We start from the raw sequence: 18278 nt of genomic DNA, 5'->3' as shown, positions 1-18278 counted from the left end.
TTAACGTGGAGTATTAGAAGCTGCAGCTGGATGCGCTTCTGTTGCAAAGAACGGATGAACCCAAACGCAGGACACTGGCACGGAGGAGTTGGGATGCAGACGAGGGCGTGAGCGTTGCTGGAGCTGAACAGCAAACAGGAGGATGAACAGAAAGGCAGGCGGCAGACAAATACTTACCTTGACACGGAGTGTTGCTGGATGGAGCTGAACGGCAAACAGGAGGATGAACGGAAAGGCAGGCGGCAGACAATGCTTCTATTGACACGGAGAGACAGAGTTACACAGGCAAACCTCAGTACTGAAACAAAACGTAGAATACACAATCCTGAGCGGCTGAAACAATGATCTGGCAATGAGTGGGTGCAAAGCCGGGGTACTTATGCTGCAGGTTTAGATGAGAATCAGGTGTACCACAATCAAGGGGCCCAGGAGAAGACTGGGAAAAGGGAATTAGGAGAATATGAGGAGTCAATGGTCGGGACTGCGACATTACACTCCCCTTAATGGGAGCGTCCAGGCGAACCACCAGGCTTGCCCGGATTGTCACGATGGAAGTCTCGGATGAGGGAGGGGTCTAAGATGAAAAAGCATGGGATCCAGGTGCGCTCCTCAGGATCGTATCCCTCCCAATCGACGAGGTACTGGGGACCCCTACCTCAGCGACGCACATCCAGTATTCACCGGACGGTGTAAGTTGGGTGATCGTCGATGACCCGGGCGGGTGGAGGGGGTTCAGCATGAGGGCACAAAGGGCTGACAGACACAGGTTTCAGTTGGGAGATGTGGAACATGGGATGAATGCGCATGGTCCTGGGTAGCTTGAGTTTGACCGCCGAGGGGTTGATGATGCTCTCGATCTCGAATGGTCCAATGTAACGAGGGGTGAGTTTCTTGGATTCCGTTTTGAGGGGGATGTCTCTTGAAGCGAGCCAAACCTTCTGACCAGGCTGATAGTTGGGTGCTGGAACCTGGTAGCGATCGGCGATACTCCGGTTGAGGTCAGTGGAGCGGGACCGAGCTAGCATCCTCCCAGACCTTGTGGCACCGGCGGAGATGGGCCTGAACTGAAGGCACAGCAATGTCGTCTTCGTGGGCAGGAAACAGAGGGGGTTGATAGCCTAGGGAACATTCAAAAGGGGACATACCGGTGGTGGCGTTGGTCAGGGAGTTGTGGGGATACTCAATCCAAGTGAGATGGGTGCTCCAGGATGATGGGTTACTGGTGGAAATGCAGCGCAGTGCTGCTTCCAGGTCCTTGATTGGCTTGCTCCGTCTGACCGTTAGTCTGTGGATGGAAACCGGAAGACAGACTCACTGAAGCTCCGAGGGCTTGACAGAAGGATTTCCAGACTTGGGAGATGAGTTGGGGGCCCTGGTCAGAAACGATGTCAGATGGAATTCCATGAAGGCGGAAGACGTGTTGGACAAGGAGGTTGGCTGTTTCATGGGCTGTAGGGAGTTTGGGAAGGGCTATGAAGTGCACGGCTTTGTGAAAACGGGCCACCACGGCAAGTACGGCTGTGTTACCATGTGAAGGGGGTAGTCCAGTGACGAAATCAAGAGCTATGTGGGACCAAGGGTGCCAAGGGACAGGAAGGGGACGAAGCAGCCCAGCAGGTGGCCAATGGGAGGCTTTTCTGCGGGCACACACAGTACAGGCAGAGACGAAGGAGTGAGTGTAGTGAGTGTAGACGGAGGTGTCTACTTCCACTATGAATTGGCGAGATGGGTCTGGTTGGACCAGGATGGGAGCGGAGGTGAAACGCCTCTTCAGCTCCGAGAAGGCTGAGTCCGCTTCGAGGGTCCAGTGAAAAGAGGTCGCAGGAGAGGTGAGCTGGGTAAGGGATGCTGCCACCCAGCTGTAGTCCCTAATGAAGTGACGGTAGAAGTTTGCGAACCCCAGAAATCGCTGGAGTTGTTTAAGCGTCGTGGGTTTGGGCAGTCTGCCACCTCTCGTATCTTTTCGGGATCCGCATCCACCTGCCCGCTCTCAATGATGTACCCCAGAAAACTGACAGAACGGGCATGGAATTCACACTTCTCGGCCTTAACAAATAGTTTGTTCTCCAAAACCCTCTGAAGAACCTGGCAGACATGGTGGGTATGCTCCTGGAGGTTATGGGAGAAGATTAGGATATCGTCCAGATAAACTAAAACAAATCAGTTAATAAAGTCCCTAAGGATGTTGTTGACCAGAGCCTGGAACACCACGGGAGTGTTGGTCAGGCCAAAAGCCATCACCAGGTGTTCAAAATGACCCGGGGGGGGGGCGTTTAAAGGCTGACTTCCATTCATCCTCCCTCCCGTATCCTGACTAGGTGATAGGCGTTCCTCAAGTCCAATTTAGAGAAAACTGTGGCTCTGTGAAGGGGCTCGAAAACAGAGTTGATCAGGGGCAGGGGATACTTATTCTTTATGGTGATGTTGTTCAGGCCCCAGTAGTCAATGCAGGGGTGCAGTGAGCCGTCTTTCTTCCCCACAAAGCAGAAACCAACGCCTATAGGGGAAGATGAGGGTTGGATGATGCCAGCCGTGAGGGAGTAATTTACGTAAGTCTCCATAGCATCCCTTTCTGGTCGGGACAGGTTGTACAGCCGACTGGTGGGTAGCGAGGCTCCGGGGAGAAGGTCAATTGTGCAATCGTAATGGCGGTGTGGAGGCAGAGAAAGGGCCCGTTGCTGACTAAACACCTCTCCAAGATCATGATATTCTACAGGAACCGTGGACAAGTCAGGGGGCTCAGAGACGGACGAGGTAGCAGAGACCACAACTGAAGGAAGGGCTGATTGCAGGCAAGAGGAATGGCAGAACGAGCTCCAGCTGACTACCTTCCCGGTGGGCCAGTCGATGTGGGGGTTATGATGGCTTAGCAAAGGGTGGCCGAGAACTAAAGGGACTTGAGGAGAGGAGATTAGATTGAATCGTATCTGTTCCCGATGGTTTCCGGAGAGAAGAAGAAGCAGGGTTCAGTTCAGTGCGCGACTCTGGCCAGGAGTCTACCGTCTAGCGCCTGGGCGTCTGGGGGGTACTCAGAGGCTCACGAGGAATATCGGCTTGGAAGGCTAGGTTTTTGTCCATGAAGTTTTCCTCAGCGCCGGAGTCTACTAGCACTAGCAGAGGCAAGGACTGTTGGTTGTGACTGAGTGGCTTGAAGCTGCATCCGGGGTCGGGGGACGACAGGGAATGTTGCCTGGCTCACCAGGGTCCCCCCTGCTACTGGTGAGCCCTCCATTTTGGCCAAAGGGGGCAGGTGGCAAGGAAATGGCTGGACTGACCGCAATATAGACACTCACCCGCTCTCATTCTCCGGAGTCATTCAACGGGAGAAAGGCAGTTCCGTCCCAGCTACACTTTCAGAACGCTGGATGAACTCAGCAGGTCGGGCAGCATCAGTTAGAAATGATGAGTCGACATTTCGGGCAGGAACCCTTCGTCAGGACTGAAGAGTGAAAGATGGGGAGGGATTTGAGGAATGCTTGTAGCTTCAGTTGAAAGACCAGTAATTTGAAAGACAAAGGGGTGGGGGAGGGGAAGCATTGACGACATAGCCCTGAAAACAATGGGTAGTAGAAGAAGGAGGCGGAACCATGAGGGAGCTGGGGGAGGGGACAGAGTGAAATAGGGATAGGGGAAGGGAGGGGGAGGGAATTACTGGAAGTTGGAGAATTCTATGTTCATACCAAGGGGCTGGAGACTACCTGGACGGTATATGAGATGTTGCTCCTCCAACCTGAGCTTCGCCTCATCATGGCAGTAGAGGAGGCCATGTATGGACATATCTGAATGGGAATGGGAAGCAGAGTTGAAGTGGGTGGCCACCGGGAGATCCTGTCTGTTTTGGCGGATGGAGCGGAGGTGCTCGACGAAGCGGTCCCCCAATCTGCGTCGGGTTTCACCGATGTAGAGGAGGCCGCACCGGGAGCACCGGATGCAATAGATGACCCCAACAGACTCACAAGTGAAGTGTTGTCTCACCTGGAAGGACTGTTTGGGGCCCTGAATGGTTGCAAGAGATGAGGTGTAGGGACAGGTGTAGCACTTACGCTTACAGGGATAAGTCCCGGGTGGGAGATCAGTAGGGATGGATGTGCGGATAAGAGAGTCGCTGAGGGACCGATCCCTGCGGAAAGCGGAGAGGGATGGAGAGGGAAAGATGTGCTTAGTGGTGGGGTCCTGTTAAAGGTGGCAGAAGTTGCGGAGGATAATGTGCTGGACCCGGAGGCTGGTGGGGTGGTAGGTAAGGACAAGGGGAACTCTGTCCCTGTTGTGGTTGCGGGAGGATGGGGTGAGGGCCAAAGTGAGGGAAATGGAGGAGATGCGGGTGAGGGCATCATTGATGACAGTAGAAGGGAAACCACGATCCTTAAAGAAAGAGGACATTTGAGATGTCCTGGAATGGAAAGCCTCATCCTCATCCTCTGCTCCAAGCCTTTCCTTGCTAAAGCCTCGAAGAGCTGAAGCCTCAGTGCCCTAGTCTAACACTCTCCACTCCATCAATGGTTGCTCCAACAAGAAAATTACTGGTTTTATACCCTGCCTATAATGAAGGTTAACATTGCATTTGCCAACTCAACCTCCAATTTAATCTTTAGCAAATCCTGCTAATTCTTTGCTTATTCTCCAAATTTAAGTCATTCTGCAACCTCCCTGCTTCCTCAACAACACCTGCCCCTCCACCTATCTTCGTGTTGTCTGCAAGCTTGGCCACAAAACCATCAATTCCGTCATCCAAATCATTGACATATAACATAAGAAGAAGCAGTCCCAACACAGACCCCTGTGGAACACTACTAGTCTCCAGCAGCCAACCAGAAAAGGCTCCCTTTATTTCCACTCTTTACCTCTTACCAATCAGCCACTGCTTTATCTATGCAAGAACCTTCACTGTAATACCATAGCCTCTTAACTTTTTAAGTAGCCTCATGTGTGGCACCTTGTCAAAGGCCTTCTGAAAATCCAAGTGTACAACATCAACTGATTCTCTTTTGTCTATCCTGCTTGCTATTTCTTTAAAGAATACCAACAGATTTGTCAGGCATAAGGAAACCATGCTATTTTATCATGTGCCTCCAAGTACCCTGAAATGATATACCTAGCAATTGAATCCAACATCTTCCCAACCACTGAGGTCAGACTAACTGGCTTATAATTTCCTTTCTTCTGCTTCTCTCCCTTTCTGAAGAGTGGAGTGACATTTTTAATTTTCCAATCCTCCAGAATCATGCCAGAATCTATCGATTCTTGAAAGATCATTACTAATGGCTTCATTATCTCTTCAGCCACCTCTTTCAAAACTCTGGTGTGTAGACCATTTGTTCCAGGTTGCTTATCTACCTTCAGACCGTTTAGTTTCCTAAGCACCTTCTCCCTAGTAATGGCAACTTCATTCACTTCTGCCCCATGACACTCTCAAACATCTGGCATACTGCTAGTGTCTTCTGAAGTGAAGATTAATGCAAAATACTTATTTAGTTCAACCACAAATTCCTTGTCCCCCATTACTGCCTCTCCAGCATTATTTTCCAGCTGTCCGATATTCAATCCCTGCTCTTTTATACTTCATGTATCTGAAGAAACTTTTGGTATCCTCTTTAATGTTATTAGGTAGTTTCCCCCTGTACCAGTTTCTCAGGTCACACATTCATCCACCAAATACTCCTATTCTTACCCTTACTGGCACAGTTCACAATCTAGAGGTTACTCCCCTAGAAGTCCTACTTTTCCTCTTCCTACCTAGCTCACTAAAATCTCTCATCAGGACCCGCTCACCTTTCCTACCTATGTCATTGGTGCAACTAAGTACCGAGATTTCTAGCTGCTCTCTCTCCTCCTTTAGAATGCTGTTGACCTGATCTGAGACATCTCCAACCCTGGCACCTGGGAGGCAACATACCATCTAGGTGTCTCTACTGTCCCCACCGAATCTCGTCCCCGTTCCTCTGACTATGGAATCAACTATTACTACTGCAGTCCTCTTTATCTCTCTTCTGTTCTGAGCCTCAGTGCCAGAAGACAAGAGAAGTGAAGAGGATTGCAGTGGTGATAGAAGATTCCAGTGCCAGACTCTGTGCCAGAAACCTCTCCCTAATAGGTTGTTCCTCTCAACAGTATCCAAAATGCTATACTCTAAATGACCTCAGGGATACTCTTTACTGGCTACCCATTTCCCCTTTTCCTCTGACAGTCACTTAGTTACCTGCCATCTGCAACCTAGGGGTGACTACCTCCCAGTATCTGCTATATAACACCTCCTTATTCTCCCATATCAGCTGCAGCTCCAGTTTCTTAACATTCTCTGAGGAGCTGCAGCTTTTTGCGCCTGGTGCAGATGTTGTTACCTGGGAGGCTATAGCTCTCCCAGAATTCCAATATCTTACACAAAGAATATAACACTGCCTCTGAAATCATTCTCACTGCTCTAACAGTTGAGGAATGAAGAATATAGAAGAAGAAGAAAGTTACCAGATACCTACCTCGCCCAAGCCTGATCTTGCCAAAGACAAAGACTCACCATCCTAACACTTGCCCACTCCAACAATGACCGCTCTGCACAACCCTGCCTTACTCTTATTTTGCCCTTGGTAATAAATTTTATTCACTGATTGGCTGTAGTTCAAATTTGGAAAAGTACTGTGAGGTGCTGCTTTTTTAATCTTCAATCTCGGACCGGGTGAAGTTGCGTTCTCTTCTTATGCTCCCGTTCACTGATTGACCATAGTTCAAACTTCAAAACTTGTCTTTGAAGCACTGCTTTTTAAATCTTCTATCACAGACTGTGTGAAGCTACCTCTTCTTCTCTTGCTGATTAGCCACAGTTCAAACTCCAGGTCATTCAGGACACTTATGTTCATATCAACAGGAGGATTGGAGAGACAAGTACATCCCTGCCCTTTTCTGTCCTGCTATAAGTACACTCAGTGGTAACTTTATCAGGTACCTTCTGTACCTAAGGAAGTAGCCACTGAGCGTATGTTCATGGTTGACTACTGCTGTAGCCCATCCACTTCAAAGTTCAATGTGTTGTGCATTCAGATGCTGCTTTTCTGACACACTGCTCCTTGAAGATGTCCTGGGTACTTTGTGGGCTAGTACCCAAGATAGAGCCAGCTAACTTTATGACATTCTGCAGCTTCTTTTGGTCCTATGCAGTAGCCCCCCCACCCCTCCGCCATACTAGACAGTGATGCATCCTGTCAGAATGCTCTCCATGGTACATCTATAGAAGTTTTTGAGTGTTTTTGTTGACATACCAAATCTCTTCAAACTCCTAATGAAGTTTAGTCACTGTCTTGCCTTCTTTAAAGCTGCATCAATATATTGGGACCAGGTTAGGTCGTCAGAGATCTTGACACCAAGGAACTTGAAACTGCTCACTCACTCCACTTCTGATCCCTGTATGAGGATTGGTATGTGTTCCTTTGTCTTACCCTTCCTGAAGTCCACAATCAGCTCCTTCGTCTTACTGACGTTGAGTGCCAGGTTGTTGCTGTGGCACCATTCCACTAGTTGGTATGTCTCACTCCTGTATGCCCTCTCACCTCCACCTGAGATTCTACCCACAATGGTTGTATCAACAGCAAATTTATAGATGGTATTTGAGCTTTGCCTAGCCTCACTGTCATGGGTATAGAGAGACTAGAGCAGTGGGCTAAGCACATACCCCTGAGGTGCGCCAGTGTTGATCGTCAGCGAGGAGGAGATGTTATCACCAATCCACACAGATTGTGGTCTTCCAGTTAGGAAGTCAAGGATCCAATTGCAGAGGAAGGTACAGAGGCCCAGGTTTTGTAACTTCTCAATCAGGATTGTGGGAATGATGGTGTTAAATACTGAGCTATAGTCGATGAACAGCATCCTGACATAGGTGTTTGTGTTGTCCAGGTGGTCTAAGGCTGTGTGAAGAGCCATTGAGATTGAGGGTGGAAGCTGGAGGTGAAGTTGATGAAGTTGACAAGCTCAGCATGGGTGCAAGAAGCAGCACCAGTGCAGTCATCGATGTAGCGTAGGAAAATTTGTAGAGTGATACCAGTGTAGGCTTGAAACATAGGCTGTTCCATGTAGCCGACAAAAAGTCCGGCATAGCTGGGACCCATGTGAGTGCCAATGGCTACACCTTTTGTTTGAAGGAAGTGGGAGGAGGTGAAGGAGAAATTATTGAGAGTGAGGACAGGTTACGCTAGACAGTGGAGAATGGTGGTGGGTCTGGTGTCCAGAAAGAAATGGAAACCTTTGAGGCCTCCCTGGTGGGGTTGGAGGTGTACAGGGACTGGACATCCATAGTGAAATTAAGATGATCGGGGCTAGAGATCTTGAAATCATTGAAACGATCAAGAGCACGTGAAGAACGTAGGAAGGAACCATGGGGGATAAAACTGAGTCGAGGTATGCAGATATAAGTTCAGTGGAGCAGGAACAAGCAGAAGCAATGTGTCTACCTGGACAGGCAGGTTTATGGATCTTGGGAAGGAGGTAGAAATGGGAGGTGCGGGGTGAGGGAACCATGAGGTTGGTGAAAGTGGATGGAAGATCTCCAGAGATAATAAGGTGGATGATGGTGTGGGTGGCAATGGCCTGGTGCTCCTTAGTGGGATCCTGTTCAAGGGGTAAGTAAGAGTTTGTGTCTGTCAGTTATTGTTGGGTCTCAGCAAGGTAGAGGTCAGTACGCCAGACTACTACTGCACCTCCCTTATCTGCGGGTTTGATGGTGACCGTAGGATTACTGTGCAGGGAGTGGAGAGAAGAGCGTTTGGAAGGAGTGTGGTTAGAATTGGAGAGGGGTGGTGAAGAGGAGATGGTTGATGTCCCGTCGGCAGTTGGCAATGAAAAGATCCAGAACAGGTAAAAGACTAGAGTGGAGAGGAGGAGGGTTGAAGACAGGAGAAGGGGTTATTGGTGCGGACTGGAGTGTTCTTGTCAAAGAAGTAGGCGCAGAGACAGAGTTGGCAGAAGAAGAGCTCAGCGTCATGGTGGGCGCGGAACTCATTAAGGTGTGGGTGCAGATGGACAAAGGTGAGGCCCTTACTGAGGACAGAACGTTCTGCCTCAGAGAGGGGAAGGTCAGAGGGAATGGTGAAGATCCGGCATGGATGAGAGCTGGGATCAGAGTGGGAAAATGGGATTGGTAGTGTCTGAGGAGGGTAGAGGGTTTGGAGTGTTTAGGGAAGGAGGGGTGAGAGGAAGCTGGAGTCTCCGAGGACCCAGGAGCTGGCGGTGGAACCTGAGAGGTATGGGATTGCAGCATGGTGGTAGCAGAAGGGGAGATGGGTGTTCTGGCAGCAGCACGTAAGGTCCCGGCCAGAAGGCGCTGTCGGTAGAGGCTGGAGTTGGAGTTGGAGATTTATGCAATCGGCACTTAGAAGGTGTCCAAGGTCGTTGGAAACTGCATTGATGTCGGTGGAGTCCAGCTTCTGAATCTGCTCAGGATTGTTATGGTTGTTGAGGTTGGCAGCAGAGGTCGCAGTCTGGAGATGTACGTGCCTGTCCGCGTTGGAGACGGCAGGTTCTGTAGTCTGAAGACGGGAGATCTTCCAATCTTTATCTTTGCAATACATGAGAAAGTCAAAGAACCGGCGATTGAAAGCGTGGATCTGGCAGAGGATAAAGTAGCGTACAGATCCATTACAGGCAGCGGAGAGAGAATACCAGACTGGTGGAAGTGATAGGGATAGGGAACCTAGGTAGCTTTCGTGGCAGAAAGCATGGCACAGAGAGCACGGTGGGAGAAGCAGTCAATTGAATGTGAATACCTGGGGTCCCCAGAGCAGTCCTTCATCAAAGAAAGGGGTTTCCCTTCCTCCACCATCATAAGACCATATGACATAGGAGCAGAATTAGGCCATTTGACCCATTCAGTCTGCTCTGCCATTCAGTCATGGCTGATCCTTTTTTCCCTCCTCAGCTCCACTCCCCGGCCTTCTCCCTGTAACCTTTGATGCCATGGCCAATCAAGAACCTATCAATGTCCGCTTTAATACACACTGGCCTCCACAGCTGCCTGTGGTACAAATTCTACAAATTCACTTTCCTCTGGCTGAAGAAATTTCTCCATATCTCTGTTTTGAAAGGGCCCCTGTGTCCTGAGGTTGTGCCCTCTTGTCCTAGACTCCCTCACCACGTGAAACATCCTTTCCCGATCTACTCTGTCTTGGCCTTTCAATTTCAACATTCTAAATTCCAATGAGTACAGACCCAGAGCTATCAAATGTTCCTCATATGATAACCCTTTCTTTCCTAGAATCATCCTTGTGAACTCCTCCGAACCCGCTCCAATGACAGCAAATCTTTTCTTAGATGAGGAACCCAAAACTGCTCACAATTCTCAAGGAGAGGCCTCAGCATCACATCTCTGCTCTTCTAGACCTCTTGAAATGAATGCTAACATTGCATTTGCTTTTCTCACTTCTGACTCAACCTGCAGGTTAACCCTTAGTGTAATCTGCACAAGGACTCCCAAGTCCCCCTGCATCTTAGATTTTTGGATTTTCTCCCCATTTAGAAAATAGTCTGCACATTTATTTCTCCTACCAAAGTTCATGACCATGCATTTTCCAACATTGTATTTCATTTGCCACCTTCTTGCCCATTCTCCTAATCTGTCTAAGCCCTTCTGCAGCCTACCTGTTTCCTTAACACTACATGCCCCTCCACCAATCTGCGTATCACCCGCAAACTTGGCAACTAAGCCATCTATTCCATCATCTAAATCATTGATGTACAGCTTAAAAGGTCTACGCAGAGGTCTAAAAAGAGAAGAGAAGCTGAGGCTTGCTGCTGAAGAAAAGTGCACTCGTCGGAAAAACAGCACCAAGACAACACTGGAGGAAAGTGCCTTCAAGTGCAGTCGCTGCAGCGGAGACTGTCACTCCCATGTGGGCCTCTACAGCCACGACAGACGCTGCTCTAACACAGACTGAAGCAAGACTTTCCAGGCGCAGATCCATGGTCTCGTGAGACTAACGGATGCCACCACAGCTTAAAAAGAAGTGGTCCAACACTAATGTTCCCTCTAATTTTTAGTAGTCAGTGACTGGGTTGCCAAACCAGCAGAAATGGAACGCTCGTTGGAGTCTGTGATTACTAGGAACTAATAAAGTTTTATTAAAGAAATAAGTAATACAGTACTCTAATCATAAGGATATAAATGTAACAGGTTAGCAATGATAATACACACATATACACAGAACTAGGGCAATAGGAATCAACCAAGCTCTATCGCAGTCTAGGGGTAAAATGATCAGTCTTAAGTGAAGCAGAGTTCAGTTCAGTTTAGTGCAGTTCGAAGTAATCGCTGTTGTTGTACCGTTGGGGGGGGGGAAGGGAGAGGGGGGGAGGGAGAGGGAGAGAGGGAGAGAGGGAGAGAGGGAGAGAGATGCAGTTGGTTTCAGGCAGACCTTTTGACGTCTTCTAATCCTGCTGTGGTCACCGACTGTGACCCCTCCATTCCGGATACGGTCGTTCTTCCGCGGTGAACCCGGCACCCAGGCAAGGGCGGACACACACCCCAGGTTCCCACCGATCGTACCTTTACACCCTGTGAGCCTCTGATCGGTTCCCGCGAACCAGTCCTCCACACACTCACCAACTTGTGGGGGCACACTGCTCTTTCCAGGGTTTCGTGGCGCATCTCGTGTCTTAGCAAACCTGCTCTTTTTATCCCCCCGCTGGGGTATCACCTGTCCATCAAACTTCAAACAGTTCAGGTTCAAAGCAACCGGTCTGTCAATATCTGAATTGTGTTTCTTTCTTGTTAATCTCTCTCTTCTCTCTCATTAGCATTTTGAATGTTTCTCCATTGTCTTCTGTTATCTCTCGCATTAGCATCATCCGTCCGGTAACTCTGCTTGGCGTCACACATGACACCCCCATGCTTAAAAGGATTTTTACCGGGGTAAAAATTATGGGCATGAATGCACATTATAAAATACACACTAATATGCAGGTAGTTATCAGCTATTGGGCTAATACAGAGAACTTTAAGTTTTAATACCTTGACAGACAATTAGCAATCACATTGCCCATTCCTTTTATATGTTTAATCTTGAGTTCCGCCTGCAGCACAATGGAGTAACATATAAATTCGCTGGCTGCCTTTAATTCCTCCTTTTCCCCAGTTTAATCCTTGAATTATTCAACTTTTATTTCTCAGATCTTAGAGGGAAATAGCGGTCATTATATCGTATCCTTTAAGAAGTGGAAAACAGCCTTTTGAACCCAGCAATGGAAAGGGAAAAACTTCAAAAGAAAAATCAGAAGACATGCCTGTCTGGGCTGAGTGTTTGGAACGTATATTGATGGATCTTGATAATAAAATGGATAATAACACTTCTGAGTTGAAGTCGTTCCGACAGAGTTTACAGACTATTGAGGAAAACATTCTTTCCCTGAATACTGAGCTTAAAAAATCAAAATGTCAGATTGTGGATATTTCAACCCGATTGGAACAGACTCAATGCAAAATTGTCGATTTAGAGGCAAAGTCTCGAAGGAACAACATTCGTATTTTAGGTCTTCCGGAGGGCTCAGAATCTGGAGATCTATTGGATTATTTTGTCAATCTGTTTCAATCTCTGTTCCTGGATATTCTATCTCAGCCTCCCGATATTGAAAGAGCTCACAGAATTTTCACTGCGTCAGGTAAAGCTCGACCAATTTTAGTCAACTTTCTTCACTTTAAAGTTAAAGACCAAATTATAAAATGTGCAAGAAAACAGAAAGTTTTAAAATTTAACGGTTCCGAGATCCGTTTTTATGAAGATTATCCACGGGAAGTTATGCAACAACGGATTAAGTTCATACCGGTCATGAAGATTTCTTACAAAAAAACTCTGTTTCCATCCCTGAGACTTCTGAACTTAAAGAGGGGTAACTTTGAAGGTATGAGACATGAATTGGCTAAGATAAACTGGCAAATGACACTTAAAGGATTGACGGTGGATATGCAATGGCAAGCATTTAAAGATTGCATGGATGAACTACAACAATTGTTCATCCCAGTTTGGCAAAAGAATAAATCAAGGAAGGTAGCGCACCCATGGCTGACAAGAGAAACTAGGGATAGTATCAATTCCAAAGAAGAAGCATACAAATTAGCCAGAAAAAGTGGCTCACCTGAGGACTGGGAGAAATTCAGAGTTCAGCAGAGGAGGACAAAGGGCTCAATTAGGAAGGGGAAAAAAGATTATGAGAGAAAACTGGCAGGGAACATAAAAACTGACTGTAAAAGCTTTTATAGATATGTAAAAAAGGAAAAGACTGCTAAAGACAAATGTAGGTCCCCTACAAACAGAAACAGGTGAATTGATTATGGGGAGCAAGGACATAGCAGACCAATTGAATAATTACTTTGGTTCTGTCTTCACTAAGGAAGACATAAATAATCTTCCAGAAATAGTAGGGGACAGAGGGTCCAGTGAGATGGAGGAACTGAGCGAAATACATGTTAGTAGGGAAGTGGTGTTGGGTAAATTGAAGGGATTAAAGGCAGATAAATCCCCAGGGCCAGATGGTCTGCATCCCAGAGTGCTTAAGGAAGTAGCCCAAGAAATAGTGGATGCATTAGTGATAATTTTTCAAAACTCTTTAGATTCTGGACTAGTTCCTGAGGATTGGAGGGTGGCTAATGTAACCCCACTTTTTAAAAATGGAGGGAGAGAGAAACTGGGGAATTATAGACCGGTTAGCCTAACGTCGGTGGTGGGGAAACTGCTGGAGTCAGTTATCAATGATGTGATAACAGCACATTTGGAAAGCGGTGAAATCATCGGACAAAGTCAGCATGGATTTGTGAAAGGAAAATCATGTCTGACGAATCTCATAGAATTTTTTGAGGATGTAACTAGTAGAGTGGATAGGGGAGAACCAGTGGATATGGTATATTTGGATTTTCAAAAGGCTTTTGACAAGGTCCCACACAGGAGATTAGTGTGCAAACTTAAAGCACACGGTATTGGGGGTAAGGTATTGATGTGGATGGAGAATTGGTTAGCAGACAGGAAGCAAAGAGTGGGAATAAACGGGACCTTTTCAGAATGGCAGGCAGTGACTAGTGGGGTACCGCAAGGCTCAGTGCTGGGACCCCAGTTGTTTACAATATATATTAATGACTTGGATGAGGGAATTAAATGCAGCATCTCCAAGTTTGCGGATGACACGAAGCTGGGTGGCAGTGTTAGCTGTGAGGAGGATGCTAAGAGGATGCAGGGTGACTTGGATAGGTTGTGTGAGTGGGCAAATTCATGGCAGATGCAATTTAATGTGGATAAATGTGAAGTTATCCACTTTGGTGGCAAAAATAGGAAAACAAATTATTATCTGAATGGTGGCCAATTAGGAAAAGGGGAGGTGCAACAAGACCTGGGTGTCATTATACACCAGTCATTGAAAGTGGGCATGCAGGTACAGCAGGCAGTGAAAAAGGCGAATGGTATGCTGGCACTTATAGCGAGAGGATTCGTGTACAGGAGCAGGGAGGTACTACTGCAGTTGTACAAGGCCTTGGTGAGACCACACCTGGAGTATTGTGTGCAGTTTTGGTCCCCTAATCTGAGGAAAGACATCCTTGCCATAGAGGGAGTACAAAGAAGGTTCACCAGATTGATTCCTGGGATGGCAGGACTTTCATATGAAGAAAGACTGGATGAACTAGGCTTGTACTCGTTGGAATTTAGAAGATTGAGGGGGGATCTGATTGAAACGTATAAAATCCTAAAGAGATTGGGCAGGCTAGATGCAGGAAGATTGTTCCCGATGTTGGGGAAGTCCAGAATGAGGGGTCACAGTTTGAGGATAAAGGGGAAGCCTTTTAGGACCGAGATGAGGAAAAACTTCTTCACACAGAGAGTGGTGAATCTGTGGAATTCTCTGCCACAGGAAACAGTTGAGGCCAGTTCATTGGCTACATTTAAGAGGGAGTTAGATATGGCCCTTGAGGCTACGGGGATCATGGGGTATGGAGGGAAGGCTGGATTGGATTGGTTCTGAGTTGGATGATTAGCCATGATCATAATAAATGGCGGTGCAGGCTCGAAGGGCCGAATGGCCTACTCCTGCACCTATTTTCTATGTTTCTATGTTTCTATATCCAGCAAAACTAAAGCTATTTCCTAAAGACTCTACTCCTCGTGTCTTCTTGGATCCCCAAGCGGCATTGGATTTTGTCAATTCTATTGTGGAATCGTCTGATGTATGAAAGATATTAGAGTCTCTGAATAATTCTCTGAAAGGAAACAGGCTTTGAAGATCTCGGTATGCTGAAGATATCTTTTGATCGATGGATTACTTAAAGAAGAAGTGGTCTTCTTGGTTTGATTAAAGAATGACTTTTTTTTTGAAGGCTGTTTAGTACACGGAGTGAATTAATACAATGGATAGATTGCGAACTCGTTTGATTATCTGTTTCTATTTTTCTTCTTCTTTATTAATTAAGTGATAGGTTGCTTACAGTTTATATAGATTTTTTTTCTTATTTTTTGGAGTGTTTAGTAATAGATAATTAGCTTTAATTCTTTTGTTAAATAAGGTAGTAAGTTAAAGAATAATGGAGCTGCTTTTCTCTCTTTAGAGGTTAAACTGTTTAGGTTAATAGTATTGTCTTGGCGTCTTTGGACTGTCGTTGCATTCCTTTAACTTATTTTCATTGATTAATATAAACATTTTTTTCTTTGCTGGGCTTTTTTCATCTTAATGTTACATATTTTCTTTGTAAGGGGGAGGGGCAAATTGGGAGAAGGAACTATTTGTAATAGGAAAATTGTCCTGGTTAATCTATATGGACCTAATGTAGATGATCCTTCTTTTTTAAAAAATGTATTTGGTTTATTACCAGACTTAAATGAATATATGCCGCTGATGGGAGGTGACTTCAACTGTTGCTTAAATTCTTTGATTGACAGAAGTTCAACCAATCAATTCCTTTTTTAACTGATTATGGTTTGATAGAAATCTGGAGAAATTTACATCCTAATGACAGAGATTATTCTTTTTCTTCACATGTTCATAATTAATATTCGAGAATTGATTATTTTATAGCTGATTTCTGATTTTTGTCCAAAGTCCAGAAATGTGAATATGATTGTATTGCAATCTCGGATCATGCGCCTTTAAGTTTAACTTTTGAGTTAAATGATGTTAGTAATGTAAATGTGCCTTGGCGCTTTCCAGAAAATTTATTACAAAGTTCCGACTTTGTTAAATTTATAGAGGTTCAGATAAAAGATTTCTTTCTTTTTAATAATACGGGAGATGTTTCGAAACTGATTATATGGGATACACTCAAAGCATATTTGCGAGGTCAGATAATATCTTATTTGGCTAAACTTAAGAAACAGACAAAAATAGAATTAGATAGAATTTCCAAACTAATTAAAGGTCTAGATAATACTTATGTAGTTTCTCCTAATGTTGATTTATTTAAACAAAGGGTTGAACTTCAATCTCAATATAATTTACTATTAACTTATCCGATTGAAAGAAATTTGCGTAAATTAAAAAGTCAAGTTTATATGTCTGGAGATAAAGTAACAAGCTATTAGCATCTCAACTTAAAACAGTTAGAGCTAAAAGACAAATTTTAAAAATTCGTAAGAGAGATGGTAGTTTAGCTTGTAATTATGAAGACATTAATAAATTTTTTCAAGACTATTACAGTGAACTCTATAAATCTCAGTTTCCAGCTGACCCTTCTAATATGCATGCCTTTTTACAAAAGATTGATTTTCCTAGAATATCTGTTGAAGATCAGCAAATTCTTGATGCTCCTTTTAGTGAAAGAGAAATTCAGAAAGCTATTCTTTCAATGGAATCTGGTAAAGCTCCTGGATTGGATGGTTTTACTATAAGATTTTATAAAAAATTTGAACATTTACTTACTCCTTATATGTTGGAAATGCTTAAAGATCCTTTTATGTTAGGAGAGTTACCTTCCACATTTTATGAAGCTTCTATTTCTTTAATCCTTAAGAAAGATAAAGACCCTACTGATTGTGCTTCATATAGACCTATTTCATTATTAAATGTGGATGCCAAAATTCTTTCAAAAATGATGGCTAATCGGATGGAGAATATACTAGCTAAAATTATTTCTCAGGATCAAACGGGTTTTATAAAAGGCCGTTATTCTTTTTCTAACACTCGGAGATTGTTAAATATTATATACTCATCCCTCTCTAAGACTCCCCAATGTGTTGTTTCTCTAGGTGCTGAAAAGGCATTTGATAGAGTTGAATGGAAATATCTATTTAAAGTTTTAGAGAAATTTGGCTTTGGTACTAATTTTAATAAATGGATTAGATTATATATAAAAGCCCTATTGCCACTGTTATCACTAATACCTGTAGATCCCCCTTTTTCCAACTTTCTTGGGGTACGAGACAAGAATGTCCGTTAAGACCTCTGTTATTTAACTTGATGTTGGAACCCTTGGCTATTGCACTTCGTGAAGCTAAAAATATTCAAGGAATTTTTATAAATGGGACTACTCATAAGACCTCCCTTTATGCAGATGATCTTTTGGTTTATATTTCGAATCCCAAAGAATCTATTCCTACCTTATTGAAATTATTAAATGAATTTGGATTGTTTTCAGGATATAAGTTAAACCTGCGTAAAAGTGAATTATTTCCTTTAAATGATTCCGCTTCTATATATGATAACATCCCTTTAAAAATTACAGATTCTTTTAAATATTTAGGTATTACCATTACTAAAAATTATGGAGACCTTTATAGGGCTAATTTAGCTCCCTTAGTGGACTTTATGAAGCAATTTTTTTCTAGATGGAATCCACTTACACTTTCCTTAGTACGTCGAATTCATGCAGTTAAAATGTCGATTTTACCAAAATTTTTATATGTATTTCAAAACATTCCTATTTTTCTAACTAAGAAGTTTTTTGATCAAGTTGACTCAATTATTTCATCTTTTGTTTGGAATAATAAAAGACCAAGAATTGGAAAATGTCATTTACAAAAATTAAAAAAGGATGGAGGTCTTACTTTGCCTAATTTAAGAATGTATTATTGGGCTGTTAATATAGGTTATGCGTGTTCTTGGTTATATTGGACCTATAAAAAGGAACGACCATCTTGGGTTGACTTGGAATTGAAAATTGTGAAACAATTTCATTTAGCTTTGTTATTAGGAGCTCCTTTACCTGTACAATTAGCCTAAATTTCTATTTTAAATATAAATCCCATGATTAATCAATCATTACGAATTTGGTATCAGTTTCGTAAGTTTTTAATCTTAAAAAAATTAATCTTTTTAGTTTAATTTATCGAAAC

The 18278-nt window shown here is 44.5% G+C and overlaps 1 protein-coding gene across 1 annotated transcript in view; it reads right to left on the bottom strand.

The window, feature by feature from the left end:
- Positions 1-677: 677 nt before the first annotated feature.
- LOC140206432 (vitellogenin-like) overlaps positions 678-18278 on the bottom strand; it is a 175324-nt gene continuing 157723 nt past the window's right edge. The window contains exons 33-35 of the mRNA XM_072274801.1: positions 9353-9538; positions 2316-2497; positions 678-1118 (exon numbers count right to left, since the gene is read on the bottom strand). Of these exons, the coding sequence (XP_072130902.1) occupies positions 678-1118; positions 2316-2497; positions 9353-9538 (809 nt within the window). The remainder of the gene's footprint in view (positions 1119-2315; positions 2498-9352; positions 9539-18278) is intronic.

This window comes from Mobula birostris, chromosome 12 (genome assembly GCF_030028105.1).
Source record: "Mobula birostris isolate sMobBir1 chromosome 12, sMobBir1.hap1, whole genome shotgun sequence".
Lineage (NCBI taxonomy): Eukaryota > Metazoa > Chordata > Chondrichthyes > Myliobatiformes > Myliobatidae > Mobula > Mobula birostris.
The sequence above is the reverse complement of the archived record's forward strand: the minus strand, read 5'-3'. Positions and strand labels throughout refer to the sequence as shown.